The 24,661-nt window shown below is 46.5% G+C and overlaps 2 protein-coding genes across 2 annotated transcripts; both read left to right on the forward strand.

Moving 5' to 3' along the window:
* Positions 1 to 1,385: 1,385 nt before the first annotated feature.
* KRT5 (keratin 5) lies at positions 1,386 to 7,237 on the forward strand (the record flags this gene model as incomplete). The annotated part of the gene is given in 9 exon segments (NM_001008663.1): positions 1,386 to 1,943; positions 2,506 to 2,720; positions 3,482 to 3,542; positions 3,653 to 3,748; positions 4,358 to 4,522; positions 4,871 to 4,996; positions 5,226 to 5,446; positions 6,373 to 6,407; positions 6,880 to 7,237. Coding segments are annotated over 9 exon segments (1,794 nt in total).
* Positions 7,238 to 18,859: 11,622 nt separating this feature from the next.
* On the forward strand, positions 18,860 to 24,113 carry KRT6A (keratin 6A). Its single transcript, NM_001083510.1, is given in 9 exon segments — positions 18,860 to 19,433; positions 20,354 to 20,568; positions 20,908 to 20,968; positions 21,105 to 21,200; positions 21,328 to 21,492; positions 21,938 to 22,063; positions 22,857 to 23,077; positions 23,295 to 23,329; positions 23,441 to 24,113. Coding segments are annotated over 9 exon segments (1,716 nt in total). The 5' UTR covers positions 18,860 to 18,893; the 3' UTR covers positions 23,698 to 24,113.
* The last annotated feature ends 548 nt before the right edge of the window (positions 24,114 to 24,661 follow it).

A 24,661-nucleotide genomic window follows, 5' to 3' on the forward strand; every position in this document is an offset into this window, starting at 1 on the left:
GAGAGGACTAACTGGGAGCTGGGCTGAGAGTGCTTCCTAAAACAACTGGCAGGTAGTCAGGCCAGCTGCCTGGTTACCCAAACCTGCCCCTTCTAGTCTCTCTGGAGGGATGATCCATAGATTTAGAACTGCTTTTCCATCCCCCCAGCCCTGAAGGAGGGTTCAGGCTGAAGCTGAGAGAAAGCCCAGCAATTCCCGCTGCTTGGAACGGGGTGGTTTGCCGTTATAACAGGCTGGCCGACTCTCGACATGTTCCTGACGAGATTAGGAACTCCTGCAGGTATGTGTTTGTGGCGGCCTTCAGCCTGTATCAACAGATACGATGACTCATTTCTTCCTTAGTGGAATCACCAAGGGCTTGCTGGAACACACCTGGGGGGCTGGGGAGCGGGCAGAGCAGCTCCCCCTGAAGAGAGACGTGACTGCCAGGTGGAGTCACAGGATTCTGGGGGAGGGTTGATGGCAAGGGGGCCCTGGGTTTGCTAAGCCCCCTCTGGGACCTGCCTGGGCCAAAGGGCAAGGAAAAAGTTCAATGCAGCAGAAAAGGCTGAATTAGGAGGCGTTGTGGTGGGATGGGTCTGTCCCTCCAGAGAGCAAAGTGGGATAGACCAGGGGCTGAGGGTGTTCCACAGTCTCTGTTTCTGGAACTTGGTTCTTGGGGAGACTTTCTGGCCCAAATCTTGCAGGAGAATCTGCCCAGCAGGCTCTGATGTAACTGTGCCTCCTCTAAGAAATGGAGTTTTGCAGTATGTGATGGAAATCTATTTTCCCCTCTGGCACAGAGTGGAGAGATCAGGCCACAGCTGGCTTTCCAAGGGCTGAAGTCCCTGAAGCAAGCTCTCCCTAAAGGAATAAGCAGAGCAGACCACTGCCAGTGGGGGACTCGCTCTGCCCCCTGTTCATGGATAGTGTGCAATGTGCTGCAATGTTTGATGACATTCCTGGTCCTGGAAGGATCTTTCAGGATCTTGGCCAAATGCCCCCTTGCTTCCCAGCACCCTTCTTTGGGCTACTCACAGCCCTAGGCCCCGGCTGTAAAGAAAGATTTGCTGGCAGCATGGCCTATTCGCTGCCAAGACATCAGGGCTGCAAGGCAAGTTTATCCCTAGCTGAGCAGAGCCTGCCAGGAAGACAGCGTTTGCACCCCACACCGCTGCGCAGGTGTGTCGGTGAGCTCACAGCTGCCCCCCAGGCATGCCCAGCCCACTTAATCATTCACAGCTCGACAACTCTCCCGCCCAAACCAGGTCTAGAGGATAAAAGCGGGGCTTGCGGCTCCTAGATAACAGAGCCGCTTTCCGCGTCCTGTCCCGCGCTGCTCTTTCTCTCCAGCACCTCGCGACCGCTAGTTCCCGCTACTCTTACTCCACTAGGAACCAGCCATTATGTCTCGCCAGTCAACCGTGTCCTTCCGAAGCGGGGGCGGCCGCAGCTTCAGCACTGCCTCTGCCATCACCCCGTCCGTCTCCCGCACCAGTTTCACCTCCGTGTCCCGGTCCGGGGGTGGCGGCGGTGGCGGCTTCGGCAGGGTCAGCCTTGGGGGTGCTTATGGTGCCGGTGGCTTTGGCAGCCGGAGCCTCTACAACCTGGGGGGCTCCAAGAGGATTTCCATTAGCGCCAGCGGCGGTGGATTCAGGAACCGATTTGGTGCTGGTGCTGGAGGCGGCTATGGCTTTGGAGGTGGAGCCGGGAGCGGATTTGGTTTTGGCGGTGGAGCTGGCGGTGGTGGCTTTGGGCTTGGTGGTGGAGCTGGCTTCGGAGGTGGCTTCGGTGGTCCTGGCTTCCCTGTGTGCCCCCCTGGAGGCATCCAAGAGGTCACCGTCAACCAGAGTCTCCTGACTCCCCTCAACCTGCAAATCGACCCCACCATCCAGCGGGTGAGGACTGAGGAGCGGGAGCAGATCAAGACCCTCAACAACAAGTTTGCCTCTTTCATCGACAAGGTGAGAACTGATTCTTGGTGGAAAACCACCATGAGTGTGGGATATGTGCTAAAGAAGTGGGAAGAGGGGAGATTTCCTGACCTTGTACAAATATCTTCCTATGTTTTTCTCTTTGTTTCTGTGTCCTGGATTTGTGGCCCACTTTCTTAATTAGACTGGCAGCTTGGAAGAGAGGGTCGTAATTCATCCCCTTCAGAGTTGACCCCCTGAAGGCTCTTTACTGACTGTTGGGAAGAGACTGTTGCATTCTGTGCTCCATGTAACGGGGCTGATTGCATAGAAAGGTGGATCTGTTCACTGGACAGTAGCCTGAGTGCCTTTACAGCCACCCCTGCCCTGGGCCAGTCTCCGCCCAGGCTATCTGTGCCCTGAATAAGTGTCCTGTCTCCCCTAGAAGAGTGAGTTTAGATGCTTCACTCTGGACCTGTCCTCTTTGGCCCAGGTCCAAGCACTATCCATGGGAAGATTTAGGGGGACAGCATGAGAAGGGAGGAAAACTGGAAAGTTGATCACTGAAACATGAAATTCAGATGTCTCCATCTTCAAACTCTGCCCCCTCCAGGTGCGGTTCCTGGAGCAGCAGAACAAGGTCCTGGACACCAAGTGGGCCCTGCTGCAGGAGCAGGGCACCAAGACTGTGAGGCAGAACCTGGAGCCTTTGTTAGAGCAGTACATCAACAACCTCAGGAGACAGCTGGATGGTATCGTTGGGGAGAGAGGCCGCCTGGACTCAGAGCTCAGGAATATGCAGGACTTGGTGGAGGACTTCAAGAACAAGTGAGCTGGGGTAGAATGGAGACAGGGCGGGTCTCTGTACCAGATATACTTTATAACCAGACCACTGCTTATGCCTTGCCCAAGGACTGAAAACAGATACATTTTTCATGGACATCTAAAGTGCTGGGAAAACATCAAGTCCATGTTTAGAAAGTTCTAGCTGCAAGCTCAGTCCCTCTGCAAAATACTTAGCCTTCAGCCAGAGTAACAAGCTCAGTGTCCTTGGCATGGCCTGGTGAAAAGAGCAGTTGTGTAATCCTTGCTTTGGGGGACCCTCCTCCCCAATACACTCCAAGTACATGACATGGACTTTTTGATGGATTCCCCTCAAAGCAGGAACTGATGATGTAACCTAGGTTGGGCTAAGTACTAAACAATTTCTTTAGTCCTTATGAACCAGCAGCTGGTCTGCTAATTTTTTGTTTTTCAAAGGCCATGAAAGCTGAAAAATAAAGCACTAGAGAAAGGGACTAGATGTGGAATTTGAATGAAGCTGTATAGTTTTTCTACAGGAATGTTCCTGAAGCAACCGTATTACAGCATTAATAGAATAGCTATCTGCTAAGCAATTACAGAGAAAACAGTATCCTAATGGGTAGGGAGCTTGCCCAGAGGTTCTTGCTCCTGGTGTCCCTCCCTCTCTGTCCATATGATGTGAGAGGCCTCTTCCAGGGAGAAGGTAGGCTCACAGTTGACTATGTGCAGTACAGGCCCTGGGTCTCATCCTCTGATAAGCACTTCCCATTCCTTTTTACCACCAGGTATGAAGATGAAATCAACAAGCGTACCACTGCCGAGAATGAGTTTGTGATGCTGAAGAAGGTATGTGGGTAGCAGAGAAACTGTCGCCTGTGGTTATGCTCGTTTAAGGTGCTGTTCACTTAAGTCAGGGTGGGAATGGGGTACAGTGCCAACCAGCCATGTTTCTCTAGGATGTGGATGCTGCCTACATGAACAAAGTGGAACTAGAGGCCAAGGTCGATGCACTGATGGACGAGATCAACTTCATGAAGATGTTCTTCGATGCGGTAAGAAATGTCCCCTGTTCAGGAGCCAGAGAGATGGTCACCGGGACATTACCAGGGATTAGGGTCTCTGGGATTAAGTGACTTTCAGTGGTTCCTATGGCATGGACACATATTTGTCTTTTCTACTCTTTCAGCACTATTCACACTTTATTACTGAATAAAGCTAATTCTCTCTCTCTCTTTTAAGTCAAATTTAAAGCAAAAGACCTCTACAATAATCAGTCTGCAGAGTGAGATTTAGAGTGAGCTATTAGAAGCCCAGGTATACTTTTCCTGGCCATTTCCCCTTTCTGGAATACCATCCTGTCTCTGCTAACTCCTAGCATGGCAAACCACACCATCAGGTTCTTTTCAGATCAATTTTGACCTAAGAAGAGTCAAGTCTGAGAGGTTACATAGTAGGGGTTTCTTGATGTTCAGAGTTATTAAATTTAAAGTATAGATTTAGTAGTGATTTGAATTATTTATTAACTGACCTAAGTTTTTCATTAATAGGTAGGAGGTTGTTATTTTTTTCCTCAAGTTGACATAGAACAATGAATAGAAGATTTGAATGGAATGATATTAAATAAAATGGACTCTCATGATCGATTTCAAATCTCCCTGCAGGAGCTGTCCCAGATGCAGACACACGTCTCAGACACATCCGTGGTCCTGTCCATGGACAACAACCGCAGCCTGGACTTGGACAGCATCATTGCTGAGGTCAAGGCCCAGTACGAGGACATTGCCAACCGCAGCCGCACAGAAGCTGAGTCCTGGTACCAGACCAAGGTGGGTGCTGTGGCGAAGTGTCCTGAATGAGGGAAGGACACACGTCAAGGTATTCCAGGCCTTAACCAAAGGCTAAGGATGGGGCTCCTGAGACCTGCTGAGGCCTATTGGGAGGAGTTATGAGACATGCATACATCTGCCACATAAATTCAAGAATCTTAAAGAGAATCTCACCGTTTCACATGAGTGTCTACAGAAAAGCAAAGGGGCTAAAGAGGAAATTAAGACCAGCTCCAGGCTCCCAAAAACTATGCCACTTACCACCTTGAGGTAGCTGCTACCTATGAACTTGGGGAAGTGTTTCCACCCTCGTGTAATGGACTCTTTCTTCTTTTCCATTGGCATCAGTATGAGGAGCTGCAGCAGACTGCAGGTCGCCATGGCGATGATCTCCGTAACACCAAGCATGAGATCTCTGAGATGAATAGGATGATCCAGAGGCTGAGATCCGAGATCGACAACGTTAAAAAACAGGTAGGGAAAGAATGCAGGGAAGGAGCTTGAGTTCTTAAAGGAGAACCGACTTTGTTTTGCTTTCTAAACATATACACACAGAACTGGAGCAGGTACCAGCACTTCAGTGTTCCACCATCCACAATGACCAGGGCAAATGTGCTGGCTTCTCTCCGCAATCTCAGAAAGAGACCCCTTAGGCCCAGGTGAGCCTCTAAAGTGTCCCCACCCTTCCTTCCTTCCCCTCTAGTGTGCCAACCTGCAGAATGCCATTGCTGACGCTGAGCAGCGTGGGGAGCTGGCCCTCAAGGATGCCAGGAGCAAGCTGGCGGAGCTGGAGGACGCCCTGCAGAAGGCCAAGCAGGACATGGCACGTCTGCTGAGGGAGTACCAGGAGCTGATGAACACCAAGCTGGCCCTGGACGTGGAGATCGCCACCTACAGGAAGCTGCTGGAGGGCGAGGAGTGCAGGTGGGTGACAAGGCTGACATCACGAACCCACAGTGGCCTCACGTTTGATAAAGTAGAGCTTCTACTCCATTACTGGGTGTCAAAACACACACACATAGGTGGCCACTACCTTGTACCTGATGATTATCCATCATGAATCCAATGATCCGATCCAGCCCAATCTGACACGCTTCTATTAGGGAGCTTCACTAAATGACTTAGTTCTTCTGGGCTTCATCTGCAGCTGTCTAAAAGGGGCCACGTACAGTGCTAACAGCAGCAGGATCAAATAAATTAGATGCATAGGACCAATCTGCCAGACTGGTCTCACCAAGTTTTTCCCCCCTCAGACATACAGCTGACCTACACAATGAGACCTCAACTCACTTTTCTGACCTACCACCAGTATTCTTCGATGCTGCCTCTCCTTCAAACAACTAAGCAACCCCACACATGTCTTTCTCATTCTTCAAGTGCTTCTTCCTTCAGGAAGCCTTTCATGATTACTCCAGTTGAGTTAAACTCATCTGCCTTTGGATTCTCAAACTACTGCATTTTCTTCAGTCTTCTGACACTACCCATTGCCTACTTCCTCCTTGACGTATTTCTGTCCAAGCCAAGTCTTCTCACAGGATGTAGCTCCTGTAAGGCAACAACTGCTTCATACATGTGTATAGTTCCCACAGCCTCTCCTTCACATTTTCTATGTAATGGGTAGAGGAGAGTGTTAATTATAATCTTCCTTTGATAACCTGTTCCTAGATTGAGATCTATTCTTTTAGGAAGTCTCTCCAGAGAGCTATCTCTTTCTCTAATTTAAGCAGTTTTTCAGGCATGCAGTCTCCTAGCTCAGAGAACAAGCTCTAAACATGACTATTGGAGTTATCCACATAGATTACTGCTGTCTTTTGGGAGGATTTTAACTCATTTCAATTTTTCCCTTTCAGACTGAGTGGAGAAGGAGTTGGACCAGTCAACATCTGTAAGTAACTTTGAACAGACATTAACAATGATGACAATACAGGGTATTTGGTGTGACTCAGAGTCCCACTGTTTCTAGCTACCGGACATGCCCATCTCCCAAATGGTTGTTTAATATACTTAGTGAGAAGCAGGTCGTACAGGGACAAAAACACAGGTTGAGACAGGAAGCAACAGGGCTCATGTCTTACCTCCTAAAGGGTGGGCCCTGTATCTTACCCATCTTGGACTCTGTCCCCCAGCCTTGCCCTGACCCCCATTCCCTTGGGGGACTTACACCGTCCCTTGCCTACTGTGTTCACTGGTTTTCTATTAGGGAGCTTCACTAAATGACTTAGTTCTTCTGGGCTTCATCTGCAGCTGTCTAAAAGGGGTGACGTACAGTGCTAACAGTAGCAGGATCAAATAAATTAGATGCATAGGACCAATCTGCCAGACTGGTCTCACCAAGTTTTTCCCTCCTTTCTCTGCAGCTGTCGTCACAAACACCGTTTCCTCAGGCTACGGTGGTGGCAGTGGCTTTGGCAGTGGCCTGGGCGGTGGCCTGGGTGGCGGCCTCGGCGGCGGCCTGGGCGGAGGTCTGGGCAGTGGTCTTGGTGGAGGCGGCAGTAGCAGCTTCTACTCCAGCAGCAGTGGGGGTGTTGGCCTAGGCGGTGGGCTCAGTGTCGGGGGCTCTGGCTTCAGTGCAAGCAGTGGCCGAAGCTTGGGCTTTGGCAGTGGTGGGGGCAGCAGCTCCAGCGTCAAATTTGTCTCCACCACCTCCTCCTCTCGGAAGAGCTTCAAGAGCTAAGAGCCTGCAGCAAGTTACTGCCTCCCAAGCCCAGCAGCCGGCCGTGGCATCCACCTGTGGCATCCACCTCTTCTAGGTGGTGTCTCAAGCCAAGTTTTCTCCTCTTCTGGAGTCTAGTCAATGAAGCCTATCGCAGACCCACATTCTTTGGTTCCTGGAAGGCCCAACCCCCAGTCTCTAGCCTGGTGTGTCCTGATTCTATGCTCTGCTCCCAAGCAGCCTTTGAGTCTCTATAGCCTGGTCCTCGGTGACAGAAGAATCCAATGTTTTCCAGTATCTAAACCATCAAAACAGAGTCCTCACCCCAATCCCATCTGGTCTGACTATCTCCAGATTGTGTTCAATAAAATGCTTTCATAATATAAGCTGTTGGGAAGAACTGTTTTTTCAAGATCTACACCCAACCTAGAGATTCACTGAGGGTCCATCTGTCCAGATGTGGTTGGTTCCTTTGATTCATAGGGGGACAGAATGGCCTTGAAAGGAAGGTGACCGCTGTGGGTGGTATAGAGACTCCAGGAGGCACGAGGTGTGGATGCTAAAGCCTCTACGATGAAGGGGTCTCTGGGGGGCGTGAAGGGGAAGCTTCCCTGACTTGTAGCTTGTATAGATTGTAGAGCTGTTTGTTGGAGGGGGGCCCATTCAAGGTGGGCCGATTTTGCAAATTGGCTTAAGTCAAATTTGTAAATAAGGAATTTGTTGTCTTGAAGCCTCCAAAAGGCATAGAGATACCTTTTATAGATGTTAGTCCTGTTCTAATAATGTGGGTGCTTACAGGGTCAGTAGCTTATAGTTCCTTAATAGTGTCAGGGATGTAGGGGCCCTTGGATTAGCAAATAATTTCAGGAATTTAATGGAGGTGGCCAGAATTTGCACTATGTGTGGGATCACGGCCCATCCTCTTTCCATGAGCTTGTCTTAACTGATCCTGAATGAGGGTGTTTAATGAATCTCTTCGAACAGGAATTCATCGGTGCAATGTCATGCCTGTGCTTCTGGTATGCATTTAAGATCTTGCCTGCAAAGACAATGTGTGATGGCAGGGTGGCTGAGGTACCCCATCACACGTGGGGGGAGATGGATTGTGCTCCTTCAGAGATGAAAGCACTGTGACAAAGAGGCTGTTGCAATGGGCACTGAACAGAACATTTATAAGCCAAATCCTCAAGAGTGAAATATTTACCGCTTGCTGTTTGAACAGAGCCAACAATTTCAGAAATATTGGGTAGGGACCTTAACAGGTATGACAATGGCATTAGGATTTTGGTAACCCACTGTGAGGCATCTTTATTCTTTCCAGGTTTAAAAATAGGCCAAACTGAGTTGTTGAATGGAGAAACAGTGGGCATAATCACCCCTTCTCTAAATATATTCCCTATAATGGGTTTCAATTTTGAAGGCCCTGTTTTCGTTTACACTGGAGCATATTAACTATACCCAAAAGTCCATGAAGTCCTATTGTTACAAGCCAATTTTCAAGTGTCAGGACTTAATTTAATTTTAGTGTGTTGCTCATTGGATCAGAGTGTCCATGACTACTGTGAGATATATTGGGGGCGGGGGGCAACGAGTGGTAAGATCATGTGAAATCGAGGCAAGTCAGTAGTTCTGATAATTATGGTGAGGCATACTTGTTTGCTCTCACTTTGGTGTTCAATGACTTCTTCAAGATTACAGGGGAACCTTGTTTAAACTTAGTGAGATTACCACTGAGATAATTTGAGCTCCAGTATGGATTAAGGCCATGAAGATTGGCCAACTGGTGTATTTCCGCAGACATTAAAGTCAATTTAGAACCTATGTGGTAGAAGTGCAGAGCCGGTACACATCCCTTTTGATCTTTTTGATGTATAAATTCTTTTTGTAAATTTCAGATTTCCAATTGGATCAAATTGTGTGTGTGTGTGTGTCTGTTTGTTTCCTCCCCGTTTTCAGGTTTATTTCTTTCCTTGCTTCCTCACTCTGATTCTCTTCCTTCCTCCTTTCCTTCCTCCCTCTCTCCTCCCACTTCCCTCTTCCCTCCCTTGCCATGCCCCCTCTCTTTTCTAGGGTTACTAGATTTACTTATGAGAGGAATTCTTGCTACCCTGCTCATATCTATACATTTCTTCCTTCAGAAGGCCTCAAATCAGTATCACCAGGGTTTGAGACTTTTCCCGCAGTTGGTTTAACCGCTTACTTGTGCCACCAGGGTGCCCAATGTATTTTCCTTGGGAAAATACAATTTTGTATATGGGGAAATACAAATACAAGAAGAGGATTTTCTTGGCAACAGAGGCATAGGCAGCAGCAGCAAAGCATTTTGTAGGGTTCTCGTACACTATTTAAGACTTCCCTGGTGGCTCAGATGGTAAAGTGTCTGTCTACAATGTGGGAGACCCGGGTTCGATCCCTGGGTTGGGAAGATCCCCTGGAGAAGGAAATGGCAATCCACTCCAGGACTATTGCCTAGAAAATCCCATGGACAGAGGAGCCTGGTAGGCTACAGTCCATGGGGTCACAAAGAGTCGGACACGACCGAGCAGCATTTTGTAGGGTTCTCATACACTATTTTCCTTTAAGTTTGTGGTCTCAGTATGCTACAGTGTAATTGCTCTTCCACCCAATGAGTGATCACCTGATAGGATCATATATTGCACAGTCTTTCCCCTGAGTACTTCATAGAATGCGGGCCAATGCCTGCTTAAGACACTCAAAAGTCTTCACAGGACAAGAGTCATTCCCTTGAGCTTGGCGTCAGTCATTGTTTATAAAGGAATCAAGACACACAATTCAATATGAGACACACAAATAGGTCTGGGCTGAGACACGTGACACTTTAAGGAGGGCTCCAGTCCCATAATTGTCTCCAAATGACACCGACTGAAGCTTCTGATATAGGTCAGCTAAGTCTATAACAGAGGCCGTGATAGAATTCAGCAAATGTAGCACAAAGCAGAACAGCTCAAGTGCAAGCTTGACAGAAGGTGGCAACACAGCTCAGAGAGCCCACTAGCCAGAATGCAGCAGCTCAGAGTGCACACTGCCATGCTGCAAGCCAAAACAAGAAAGATCCCAGTGATAGCAGTCATCATCTAGACATCTTGCTCACAACACCAATTATTGTGAACACCCTCACTCAAAATGTAGTTCCACTCTTGAGACTGATGACTTCACACACATATACACAGATGATATGAAAATGACATTACTCACATAACAGGGTGTTCTGAAAAGAGCAGGGCAGGCTTCCCAAGCGCATTCACTATTGTTTAAAAGAGACCAGAGTGGGTTTTTTATGGTGATTAGGGATGGGGCCAGGCCAAGGAACCCCGCACATACTTCGAAATTTCCACTGGTTATAAAGAAGGGATCACCCGGGCTTTCTTACCAGTTTTCTCAGGTGTAGGTAGAAGGGGAAGGGCAATGGGTGGGGCTTAGAAGCTGTCAACATTCATCAGAGTAGAAAGAATGAAATTGTACAATATACGTTCATATCAAAAATATAAATAAATCAGAAATGAATAGCGGATAACTGGCTATACCCCCAATACAAAATAAAAAATTTAAAGGGTGAAAAAAATTAAAACCTTCTGCTCTGCCAAAGATATTGTCAAGAGAATGAGAAATCAAGCCACAAACTAGGAGAAAGTATCTGCAAAATATATATCCTTTAAAAAAGACTGTTATCTGAAATATAAAGAGCTCTTGAAACTCAACAATAAGAAAACTAATAACCCAATTAGAAAACAGGCTAAAGATCTTAGCAGATACTTCACCAAAGAAAATATACAGATGGCACATAAGCATATGAAAAAAAATGCTCACGTCATTTTCATTAGGGAAATTCAAGTTAAAGTAATGACATACTACTTCACACCACTAGAATGGTAAAAATGCAAAACTCTGAGAATACCAAATGCTGTCCAGAACGTAGAATGAGAACTCTCATTCACTGTTGGCCAGAATGCAAAATGATACAGCCACATTGGAGTCAATTTGGGCATTTCTTAAAAAACATACTCTTACCGTGCACCCCAGCAGTTGCACAGATTAGTATTTATCCAAGTGAGCTGAAGTTTTGTTCACACGAAAACCGGTTATGTGATGTTTATAGCAGTATAGATTCATTAACTGTAAAAAATGTACCACTCTGGTGTGGGATGTTGATGGTGGGGAAGGCTATGCATGTGAAGGGTCAGGGAACCTGTACTTTAAGCTCAATTTTGCTGTGAACCTAAAACAGCTCTAAAAATTGAAGTGTATTTTAAAAATGATTCAATCATTTTAGAAAACACAGACATTTACTTGTGTGTAAGTGTGTGTGTGAGAGAGAGGAATGGAATTTACTACAGTTCTGGTTATGTACGCACACCGTGTGCCTGGCTGGACTGGTTGCGCATTTCCTGCTGATGCAACTATATTCCCAAGCATTTATTTAAGCAAAATGAAAACATACGTCAACACAAAAACTCACAAGTATGCTTACAACTGTTTTATGGAAGGAAACTTCAAACTGGAAATATTTTAGGAAGCCATCAGTCAAAATGGGTAAAGAAACTGTGGTTTGTTCATACAGTGGTACTTCACTCAGTAATAAAAAAGGATGAACTACCAATATTCACAGCCATCTGGATGAATCTCAAAAACATTTTGCTGACTGAAAAAATCTAGACACACAAATATATACATGTATATTTATAAATATGTACGTATAGGCTGTATGATTCCATTTATATAAAATTCTAAAATAAATTAATTCAAGGTATAAACATCAACACAGTGATTGTTTAGGGGCAGTGGGCTTAAAGAGAAAGAGCACAAAAGAATTTTCTGGAGAAATGGAGATGTTATATATCTTGATATTGTGTGGATACTGAAGTGTGCAAATTTGTCAAAATTGATTGAATGCTACACTTGAGATCTGTGCTTTTCACTCTATATAAATTATACCTCAAGAAACAAAAAAAAGTTAAGACAAAGAATATTTCATGTTTCAAGTTTCTAAAGGGGAAATGGGAAAGAAAAAAGTAAATTGGGAATGGAATCTAGATTAGCCAAATCAACAGTTTCTGCCACAGATTCAAACTTTTCTAGCCATCTTAAGCGCTCTTCTGGGCCTATCAGAAAAACCCAAGGTATTTTCAGGGAGTGGCTGAGGGAAGAGCAGAGGAAAGGAGGTTAAATGTATCAGATCCCCCTGAGGCCTCCTGTGCAATGTTAGGTGTGCAGACTTGTGTCGGAATATCAATGATCTGTCACTAATTCCAACCCCAGGCCTAAAATGAGATTATAAAGGATTAACAAATGGAAGTAGCCACTGAATGCCAAGAAATCTTGGAAGAGATGGAGGCATGTTTGCTTTCTAGGACATTCAGATGATTTTGAGATGAATTTTTTGGGGGGGGGGGGCGGGGGAAAAATTACTCCAGATCATCCTGAATTGGTAGGAGGAATTATCCAGCACATTCATAATTAATCAATATTTTCTCTTTACTAAAATAAAGGGAGTTTAATCAGAAGACAGAGGTAGTAAGACATCAGGCATAAGGCGGCATCTCATCCGATCATGTTATTTGAGTCAAATACTCGGTGTGTCTTATTAAAGTGTTGGAGTATTTTCGCCCAACTATACTTTTCTTTTAATAACACAGTATAGTGAGGTGGCTGCTGCAGAAGTGAGGAGGTGAAAACCAGGAGCTCAAAGAGGAAATAAGAAGGGAGACAGGGATGCTAGGGAGGCAGTGGAGAGAGAAAGAAACGAGTCCACTGGGAGTTCTTGGACACTTTCTTGGTCCCCCTTGGAGCCCTGGTTTGACTGCCTTTAACCCCTGTTCTTACTGAGAACTGAGGACACATGATGAAGGAGTATCTGGCTCCTTGTCCTCTCTCCATGCTTTTTTTTGCTGCTTATCCTACCCATGCTCCACACTAGCCCTGGAGTTCAGCCTGTTCTCTCCCCATCCTTACTGCTTCTCTAAAACACTTCTCACCTCTAGCATCGCTATTGCCTCAGAGCATCAAAATGCCTCACTCACAAGATATCCATTGCTCTTCCTCCAGCTAGTTTCCCCACATTGATTAGGAAAGCCAGGGGTTGTCTCTTCATCCAAATACACCCTTCAGTCCCAGCCCAATGATGTACTTATCCGTGACTTACACTTTCAAATACAAATACCTACCCAATACCAGTATAGGGTATTGTATAGGGTGAGTTGAAAAGAAATGGACACTTTAAAAAATGTATAACTCAGTAACTAGGTTTTATAAGAACATGTACTAAAATCAGTTGAAGGGAATAATCAGGTTTTTTTTTTTCTTTCTATAACTGTACAAACACTCAATTTGTGTCCCTCAGGGCACATGACATGCCCCAATTCTGTAAGCTAATATCGCACCCCAATTTATTCCAGACCTTTTGCTGCATATTGCTTCTGGTTGTTGAAATGGCAGCCACAATGCTTCCCTTCATCTCCTCCAGGCTATGAAGAAGAGGTTGGAAAAATACAAGGTTCTTGACTTATCCCACTGGAAGTCACGTGGAATGACATCTCGGGATTTGGGACCAATACTTTGAACTAAGCAATCCACTGAGCATGGTGGAGGTGTTTTCCATCATCTCTGGACCCCAAGATCAACCTATGGTTGAGCCCCATCCTGCTGGAAGAAGGAGTTGACAGAAACTATCTGCAGCCGTGGATAAAGCCACGGAGATAATCATATCCAGATATGTGACCTTTCACTGCGTTCTCTGCCAAATACGGGTGGTCTGTCAGTGTGAAAATTGAGAAGGGGGACATTCTACCATACATGTTCATAAACAGCCTGGTTACTAAGTAATATAATTTTGAAAGTTTCAGTATTTTCTGAACCACTCTGTAAATCATAGAAGGCTGCACTTTCCACTCCAACTTTGGTGCTGAGACAGGCTGGGACCTGGGACCCTTTGTTTGCACCTGGACAAACAGCTTCCATGGCAACAAAATACAAAGAAACTAAAAGAGATTAAAAATAACTGTGCACATTGGCAGTTGAGGTAAATTATGAACAACTAGATACAAAAAAGACCAAAACACACCCCAACTGCCACTTCTGAAAACCTAGAGCAAAAGCAGAGTGTGCGTGCTCTCTGCACACAACATCACCAGTGGCGGGGGAGGCAAACCACCCAAGCCACCCCTCCAGCCGGACCCCTGGACACACCCCTTCTCTCACCCCCTTTAAGGAACCAGCTGGCCCCTGGGTTAACAAGGAAACCTATTACTTGTTTTCACTCTCCCCTGCTGCAGTAGGAGCCCCAGGAAAGCTTTGCCTGAATTTCTTGTCTGACCTCTGATCAGTTTCTACTGATTAAGAAGGCCAAGAACCCTGATCAGCAACAGAGCTCCTGTCCCCATCCTTCACACATATGGCTGCATGTTTTTCTCTTTCGATGGGTGCTCCCCAGGGACACGATTATGTCTGGGATTCCCTTGGAAAGACATCATCCCACATTGGGGTTTGTAGCATTAGGATCAGGAATCCTACTCTGGAGTTTGCAGGATTAGGGACTTAGTCTTGAGTTTTTGATGGAATGTGACAATGGCCTGTTCCTCCTTCTCATATGTCAGCTCCACCCAGGGAGGCAGAAAGACAAAGCAAATCCTCTTGATGCAGACTTGCCATGGGCTCAGGCCTCAGGGGATCCCTCTTGCCTTTCTCCATGCTGGGAAAACAATGCAAAGAGTACACACAGGTTAATCCCTGGACCATAGAACAAAAGCCTTCCTCATTCCATGGCCATCAAAGACAGCACCAGCCTGGATAGAGGCTCCCTGGGCACAGAGTAGAGCCTGGACTTGGCAGCCTGCTGGGGAGGAGGCTGGCTATTGTCAGAGTTACTCACGCTGCTTTGCTTTAGTTTCTCTCACATAGCTGCCTGAACGATCACTCTTTGTTTTAATCTTATTATGACGGTCTGGCTTCCCCACCCTGCTCCTCTGGGAAACTATAACTCCCTTAGGCTCCATTATGGGACATGATTCAGGATCACTGAAGAGATTTCATCTGGGAAGTCAATTCTCTAACCATCCAGTGGGTTCCCACTGCCTATGAATACAACCCTCTCCTGGGCACTAAAGCAGGGGAAGAGCGCAGAGGACCAGACTCGGGAAGTGGAAAGAGGTACAGTTTAGTCCAGGAGGCAGTCTGTAAATGGTTAGGGGACACAGGACACCTCCCACACCCAAAGAGAGAAAATCAGGGGCAAATGAACCAAGCTCAAACTTGACCTTATAAGGGTGGTGGGACTGGGAAAAGAAGGACAGGAATGGATCTGTCACAGGGTCTCTCCTCTCTGACTCCCCTCTCCACTGAATTTCTTGTCTGGCCTCTGATCAGTTTCTACTGATTAAGAAGGCCACCTCCACTGTCTCTGGAGCCCTCATCATCTCTCATGAGTCCTGTCAGCAGACCTCACTGAGGGTCAGGGTCCCTGGAATTGGTTCCCAGGACATCATTCCCTGGAAGGTGGTGATGGAGATTTGGGGGAAAAAGACTTTATATATGTAGTCTTATATATATATATATATTAGAACATATATATATATAGACAGAGTATATATTAGAGCATGCTGCTGCTGCTGCTGCTAAGTCGCTTCAGTCATGTCTGACTCTATGCAACCCCATAGACGGCAGCCCACCCCATAGACGGCAGCCCACCCCATAGACGGCTCCCCCATCCCTGGGATTCTCCAGACAAGAACACTGGAGTGGGTTGCCATTTCCTTCTCCAATATTAGAGCATATGTATGTTCTAATATAGTAATCTAATATGGTATATTAGAATATATATATATATCATATTAGAGAATATATATATATATATATATATATATATATATATATGACTTATACATCTACCGGCAGGAGACATACTTGTGTCAGAAAATGAAAGAAACACTATGCTTTACATTGCTGGTGCTGTCTAGTACACAGGCCAAACCGCATTGGATAATACATTGCAGTTAAATCATCCTCTGAGAGGCCCCTTACTAACATGGCACAGACCAGCAATGCTGGTTGCATTTCCTCCCCCTTCATAGACAAGTACAGGCTGCTCCTGTGTTCAGTTCTTGAAGTGAATGTGAGGTTTCTTCTGCAACTGAATTATATACTTCATTTGAGAGTGAGACACACAGTCCTAAAAGAGGAACAGATCTGATCACCTATGCCGGTTGATAGAAGCCTGTTCCGGTGTGCACAGCCCAGACAAGGACCCAGCAGAGGGTGGTGCAGGGGAACTTGACTCCACAGGAAGGAGAGGGCAGCCTGCCAGACTTCTTTCAAGGACTTGGATTCTCCCTCCCTCTGACCACCAGTTTTCTTCCAGCCCCTTGGGCAGGGAGCCTCATCTGCTCTGGAGTAGGACTCTCCTCTGACTGCTGCAGTGAGTGCCAGCAAGCTTGCAAATCATATTTCTGATCTCATGCCTCTGCATGGCCTCTGGCAACACTCAGCAAACTTTTACCTGTGGCTTTTGGTCCTTACTAATGTGGTACAAACCGGCAATGCTGGTTGCATTTTCTTCCCCTTCATAGACACTTACACATTGCTTCTGTGTTCAGTTCTTAAAGCTTCTTGTGGATTCCTGAACACACCAAGCTTCTTCATACTTCCATTATAATGACGATATTAGCTCATCTTCGTTGAGAACTTATGCACGCACAGAGTGCAGAGACCTTTACATGAATTATTTCACATAATCCTCACAGCACTGTGAGATAGGTACTATTTTCATCCCCAGTTTACAGCTCTAAAAATGAGTAATTTGCATAAAGATGCACAGGAGCCTGTGAGCCTAAGTACCTTGCTTGTCTCAAGAGCTCTTGCTCTTAGCCAGGGGTTGGCAAATTTTTCTTTAAAGGGCCATCTAATAAATCTTTTAAGTTTTGCTGGTCACACACCATTCTGTTGCAACCACTACTCAACTCTCCTATTACAATGTGAAAGCAGAAACAGACATGGGACATTGACATAGACACAGGGCATTGGAAAAACAGGATGTTGCTCCAAGTTGACTTGCTAGCCCTTCCTACCCATCCCGGCCTCATTCATGTCAAGCTTAAAGACTTTATCCCAAGAAAGTAGCTCAGAAAACCATGCCATGGGAAGGAAAACTTCTTTCTCAGAATTGGGTGGAAGAATACTTCTTGGTAAGGCATTGTGCAACCAGGGTGGAGGAAGAGGAGCTGCTTCCATGGCCTTGAGAAGGTATCTCTTTCCTGCCAGATGCCGAATAAGCACTTCTTTACGTAGGGAATGCCCTGCTCCCCTGGAAACTGCCTCCATAACACTGGAGAGATTGAATTGCTTATAAAATAGTCACAAGAGCTTTTCTCAGGCTCATCTCAGTGTGGGAGTTTGTCTTTCCTCCTCTGACTGTCCATTTAATCAAATAGTCTTATAAAGCACCCTGTCTACAATTGCTCTCAATACTCCTCCATAGTGCTTAATTTATGGACTAAAACAATCAATCTCCTTCCCCCTTAAACCAAGCACCATGATCACTTGGCAGCCTTCCCTCCCTCTAAGAATGTGTCTGGAGATTTAAGATTTCAAGCACTGAGATTAGGAATATAAATTTGAAAGTTACTTGTGACATCATCACACCTGTAAAGACACATTTTTATGATTCACTGTTTCTATATGCCCCTCAACTTTCTGTACACACCCTATTAAGGTGTCTGATCTTGACGCCTAAGAAATGTCAGAATCTATGAGAATATAAATTCAGTGAATTCCCTTAATGATTTTTGTCCTACTCATTTTAGATTCTCAAAATTAAGTTCTAAGTGAACATTCCAAAAAACTGGAGAAAAGGGTGGCTATGAATTCCATTTGGTAGGAAAAAAAAATGTCCACAGTCACCAGCTCAATGGGAAAGCAAACACTGGGGAGGAAGGTGCAGGCATGGCTAGAAACCATGAGAAGTCAGCTTTTTGGGCAGAGTGGACTTGGGTGATCTCTTATCCTATATCATGAAACTGCCAATTCCACACAAGACAAGCTTGTTCTTATGCTGTAAAAACTCATCTCCTTTGTCCCTCTTGCCTTTCAAAGGAGTGTCATGTCCCCAGAGTAGCCCCCAATTCCCAGGCCAGGCCACCAGGAAGGCAGTCAGGAGATCCAGAAGGACATGTTCAAACATGGCCCAAAACCACCGCAAGCCACTTCTTGCTCAGACCACAGGCAAATGCCTATTAACCCTCAGAGACAGTTCAACCTGATGGGAAGGGTGGTGTGAGTGGAGAAGAAAACTTGTGTGGGAAGGGGGCAAGAGAAGAGTGTCTGAGTAAGCAGAAGGAGGGGACAATTATCACAGATCAGCTCCTTGTCTCCTTTGTTTGAGAACATGACTAACCCATGACTTCAGTGAATTTACATCCAGTGGTATTGTGTTGGGATCAAGTCAAGGCTAGAAGCCAGAAGAATTTCTCCATGACTAAAGGAAACCAAAGAAGCAATATTCATACTTCATACCTTTCTAGAGGCAGGGGGTGATCTCACTATTTGTAAAGCCCAGCCCTTTCTAATCTGCAGGCTCACCTTCCAGGACTGAGCCCGGCCCATTTTTTCCATATATAAGCTGCTGCCGGGAAGCTCCTCTCATAGATCTGCTCCTTTCAGCTCTGCTTTCCACCTCTCACACCCTTCTCAACCTATTCTTCTTCAGGAACCATGTCTTACAAATCCACTGTGAAGACCCAAAGCATCAGCCGTAAAGGCTTCAGTGCCGGCTCAGCCAGAGTCCCTGGGGTGTGCCGCTCTGGCTTCAGCAGCGTGTCCCTGTCCCGCTCCAGGGGCAGTGGCGGCCTCGCTGGAGTGTGTGGAGGAGCTGGCTTTGGCAGCCGCAGCCTCTATGGCCTGGGGGGCTCCAAGAGGATCTCCATCGCAGGGGGCAGCTGTGCCATCGGTGGTGGATATGGCGGCAGAATTGGAGTTGGCTATGGCTTCGGAGGTGGAGTCGGGAGTGGATTTGGTTTTGGTGCTGGGGCTGGTAGTGGCTTTGGGCTCGGTGGTGGAGCTGGCTTCGGAGGTGGCTTCGGTGGTCCTGGCTTCCCTGTGTGCCCCCCTGGAGGCATCCAAGAGGTCACTGTCAACCAGAGTCTCCTGACTCCCCTCAACCTGCAAATCGACCCCACCATCCAGCGGGTGAGGACTGAGGAGCGGGAGCAGATCAAGACCCTCAACAACAAGTTTGCCTCCTTCATCGACAAGGTGAGCTGGGAGCATCTGCCCCAATGGGGATTGCAGAGTGCCCAAGAGAGACCCAACCAATGTCTTACCAGAGGGAGCCTTAGGATTTTCAAGAGAGAGGGGACTCAGGCTAGCTCTCCACTGGGATGCAGGGCAGGACCACATCATGTGGACCACAGGCAGAAGGTGATGGTAACCATTTACAATTACTGATCTCTTAAATGTCTTCCATAATTGTGAGGGAAGCATTCACAATTCTTGATAACCCTGAAGCAAAGAAATGAAATGAAAGAATGGAATGAGTTAGCTTGATCTGTTGAACAGTATAAGAAATAAAAAAGGGAATTACAGTGGGAAAATGTACTTCAGCCTTAGTTGAGCTGGTGGGTGTAGGGGAAGAAGGAAAGAAAATTAAAAAAAAATAGAAATTCCAGGGGAAAAAAGACTCAAAAATATGTGAATATCCATAGAAATACTCAACTTGTAGAACCAGATCATAAGCACTAAGATAGTTTATTTTAGAGGGACTCATACTCTAAATAGGAAACAGGATTAAATCCAATTATTAATAGGATTGGAATTTAATCATTAGATTATAGATATTTTAACATCTCTTTAACTGAAATATGCTCTTTAAAAACCTCTGTGCAATATATGAGAGAAATATGAGTTTTAAATTACATTTGTGATTGTGCTTATCAAAAGGAAGAACAGAAAGGTGAAAAGTCACTGACAGACGTCTCTGGAATAGAGAGGGAGGGAACATCTGACAGCTCACTGGGGAAACTCAGCCATGAGACCTGTGTGGTGTGAAGCTAAAAAGTCAGGGGAGCAGAACTGTCAGCCTCTGTACAGGCTCTGGAGCAGCCTAGCACCACCGGGACCACCAGATCAGCCTGGGGACTTGTCAACTCACAGATAACTGTCTTGTCTTCCTGCAGGTCCGATTCCTGGAGCAGCAGAACAAGGTCCTGGACACCAAGTGGACCCTGCTGCAGGAGCAGGGCACCAAGACCGTGAGGCAGAACCTGGAGCCTTTGTTCGAGCAGTATATCAACAACCTCAGGAGACAGCTGGATAGTATCCTTGGGGAGAGAGGCCGCCTGGACTCGGAGCTCAGGGGGATGCAGGACACGGTGGAGGACTTCAAGAACAAGTGAGTGACAGGAGACAGAAACGCTCAGTTTCCTGAAGCCCACATTTCAAGCTAATTATATGATCAGGTTCAAATGAGGGCATGATCTTAGTAAAACATGTCCATGAAAATGAAACCACAATTCTTACCTAAACACAAACTCTGGAAAACATAAGGGCCATGCAGGTAGATGGGGAGAGTAATGGGGTAAATAATATAGTGACCACAAAATTCACCTTTGAAGCTTACTGGCAGGAAAGTCCCATTTGCATATATCCATTCTGGGAAGTTGAAATTCCAAGCTGCTTTTTCTTCATCTTCACCCCTGACTCAATTAGATTTTATCCTTTCTAATTCCAGATATGAAGATGAAATCAACAAGCGCACAGTAGCAGAGAATGAATTTGTGAATCTGAAGAAGGTGAGATGAGTCAGATCAGGGGTTCTGGTTTCTTTGCTGAAGGGGAAGACTGAGAAAAGTGTGTCAGGGAGACTAAAAGAGGAGCAGACTGGGCAGGAGGGCTCATCTGATCTCAGCCTGTTGGCTTCTTCCCTAGGATGTAGATGCTGCTTACATGAACAAGGTTGAACTACAGGCCAAGGTAGACGCTCTCACAGATGAGATCAACTTCCTAAGAACCTTCTATGACGCAGTAAGCATCTTTTCACATTCTGCTTTATTGATTACACTGAGATTTGCAAAGGGTGGAAAATCTCTGGCTGGGTATACCTCCCTAAACATCATGACCAAAGATGATCGGATGATCTCTTGTTCTGCAGGAACTGGCTCAGATGCAAACCCACATCTCAGACACTTCTGTGGTCCTCTCCATGGACAACAACCGCAACCTGGACCTGGACAGCATCATCGCTGAAGTCAAAGCCCAATATGAGGAGATCGCTCAGAGGAGCCGGGCTGAGGCTGAGTCCTGGTACCAGTCCAAGGTGAGTGGTGAGGTGGCAGCTGATGAATCCCTGTGCCTCCTCTGTGAACATCAATGAGGCTGTAGACTTCAGTGGGGAAACTACAACTAAGAAGTGGGGGCCTCTCAGGGTAGACCTTTTGGGTAATTATGCCCGAGTCTCGTAGGTCAAAGACCCAAATGTAGGACAAAAGCTACTGTAGATAAAGGCAGAGTGATCTTTGCTTTAGATTTACCCTGATGCTGGTTCTCAGCAACAGTACAGAACATTGCTTGTCCTGAAGAGAACCAGTCAGTCAGTGGTACTACCAAGGATAGTATGTGATGGGTACACAGTGTCAATGACCTAGTAACACCAATTTTCATACAATGTCTTGTGGAGAAACCATTAGTTTTGATTTGAGAAAACCTTGATTAGTGTCCTGGGAAGCCCATGGACAGCCCCCTCGTCTCCCTCTGGTTTACAGTACGAGGAGCTGCAGGTGACGGCGGGCAGACACGGGGATGACTTGCGCAACACGAAGCAGGAGATCTCTGAGATCAACCGCGTGATCCAGAGGCTGAGATCTGAGATTGACCACGTCAAGAAGCAGGTATGGAGGGGTCCACAGAGCAGAAAAGCATAGTTTCCTTCCTATACCATCAGGTATCATCAACCATCATGTGGGAAATTTCTGGGCATCATGAGGGAAAAACAAGAAGAGCTCCCTCAGGTTAGAGATACGGAGCCCAGCTTACAAGCAGGAAACAAACTCAGGACAGACCAATTCCCACTGGTCAATGGGACAAAGATACAGTCTAGAGGCATTAAAATGAGATCCTGAAAGGGGAATGATTGATTTGGGAATACAAGACACATGTAGGCAAGGAAATTTTCAGGTCAGAAAGTGTGAAGAAGACTGCTGCAAATATGCTCAGATTCAACATGAAAAAGAAGCTGAGAAAAGGCACAGGACAAATGAGGGTTATCCAAGACTGTAAAGTGGAAGGAAGGCAAGGTCTCAAGAGTTTGAGATGAAATCGTCTTCTCAGTGAGAATGTTTGTGGTTTTGTACAAGTTATTATACATCCAAATAAACTTACCTAAACTGTCAACATTCAAAACACAGCAGTAGTTCCATTTCTTTCCATGTCCTCTGGCTATATTCTGCTGTGGCATCTCCCAACCCCATCCTCACTGATATGGTTAACACAGAGGGAAATAGGTTTTTATTAGGGACACTGAGACTAGTTAAGGTTTGTAGTTTGAAGAAAGATTGGACAACGAATCAAACCTCCTTTTCCACGAGATCTGGGCTCTAGAGCTCTTCCTCACTGGGAAAGTAGAACTATGTTTCCTCTCCCCTGGAGTCCAGATTCAGGTTCCTCTGCCCTCCTCTCCTCTAGTGTGCCAGCCTGCAATCTGCCATCGCTGACGCCGAGCAGCGTGGGGAGCTGGCCCTCAAGGATGCCAGGAGCAAGCTGGCTGACCTGGAGGACGCCCTGCAGAAGGCCAAGCAGGACATGGCCCGGCTCCTGAAGGAGTACCAGGAGCTCATGAATGTCAAGCTGGCCCTGGACGTGGAGATTGCCACCTACAGAAAGCTGCTGGAAGGCGAGGAGTGCAGGTGAGTAACTCACACAGCCTCCGCAATCATCTGGCTCCATCTCCAAGAAGTCCTGCCAATGAGCCCAAGTGGAAGGCGCTCTAGCGGTGGTCATAGTGCTACTCCCAGGACAGCACTGAGAAGGCAGGGTCCAGGGGACTCTCCTCACACGGAGGTTTCCCATGCGGAGCCAGCTGTGGCTCTGGGTCTCATCGTGGCTGTGTCTTCTCTCTCCTAGGCTGAGTGGGGAAGGCGTTGGACAAGTCAACATCTGTAAGTACCTTCACCTGCCCCCATCCCATGCCCTTGTGTCCCTCTGACTGGATGCTGTGTGGCAGAGTGAGCTCACCATCTTGTCCTGACCTTGTCCCTTTGCCTCCACAGCCGTGGTCCAGTCCACTGTCTCTGGTGGCTATGGTGGTGCTGGTGGCTATGGTGGTGCCAGCGGTCTCGGCAGTGGCTTAGGCGTGAGTGGAGGAAGTGGCTACTCCTACAGCAGCGGTCACAGCCTTGGAGGTGGCTTCAGTTCTGGCAGTGGCAGAGCCATAGGGTGTGGCTTCGGCTCCTCTGGGGGCAGCAGTTCCACCATCAAATACACCACCACCACCTCCTCCTCCAGCAGGAAGGGCTACAAGCACTGAAGTCCTGTCATGGGCTCAAGCTCCCACAATGTCTCAGGCTCCCTCTCCAGCTTCACCACCCTCTCCTCCAATTATTTCCTCTCTTCTGCTCCCTTCTTCTCTTACTCCTTGAGTTAGAACTGAAGTTACTTAGTGCCCTTATCTTCTCTCTCCCAAAACCTGTTACCCATGAGGTTCCCTTGTTCAGCATTGGAAGGTCACCTCTTGAGTCCTACTCCATAACAGGGCAATCCCACTTGCTTTCCACTGGCCCAGGAGATCCCATCTCAGAGGTGTTATGTTCCTCCCTTGCAGTGATTACTAAAGTACAAGTGACTGGTTCTTTGATGTACAGGGTTTGTATCCCTGTGGTGCTTCCTCTGCTCTTTTCTCTTTTAGCAACTTGTATTGCTAAATAAAGCAGATTTATAATATAATGTGTGGTTTCGTATAGCCTTTCTTTGTCACCAGTGGTTCTTGAGGTTTTCATCTGATAAATGCCTTCTTGGGAATGAAGCATATGCCCAGTCCCCATGTGCTTCACTCTCCTTGTTTAGATAAATTCAAGAAACAGCAGTTTAGCATCCTGATGCTCAGCAGTCCTCCCATAACACTTTGGCATGCGGAGTGGAAAGGATCTGGTTCCATCATCATAGTAAAGTCTGGTTTTACTGCTTGGATCGGGTCTCAGCAGTTTAGTTTCTCTGACTTGTCTTCGTGATTCTACCTCCTTCTGCACCTGTTGTCGTTCATCAACCTCAGAGAATCATATTACAGTTTAATTAGATCAGAAGAACACTGACTAGAGGGTAAGATGTTTGATATATTCTAAAATGCCTCATGACCAAGAAACTGTGCCTGACAACATGTATCAGGAGTAATTCAAATGCCCACATTCCTCAATTGAAAGTATGCTTCTAGCAGTGTATCCTGAGGAAACAGTACAAATACAAGAACTTGTACTTCTGGGATATGAATCCCAATA

This window comes from Bos taurus, chromosome 5 (genome assembly GCF_002263795.3).
Source record: "Bos taurus isolate L1 Dominette 01449 registration number 42190680 breed Hereford chromosome 5, ARS-UCD2.0, whole genome shotgun sequence".
Classification (NCBI taxonomy): domain Eukaryota; kingdom Metazoa; phylum Chordata; class Mammalia; order Artiodactyla; family Bovidae; genus Bos; species Bos taurus.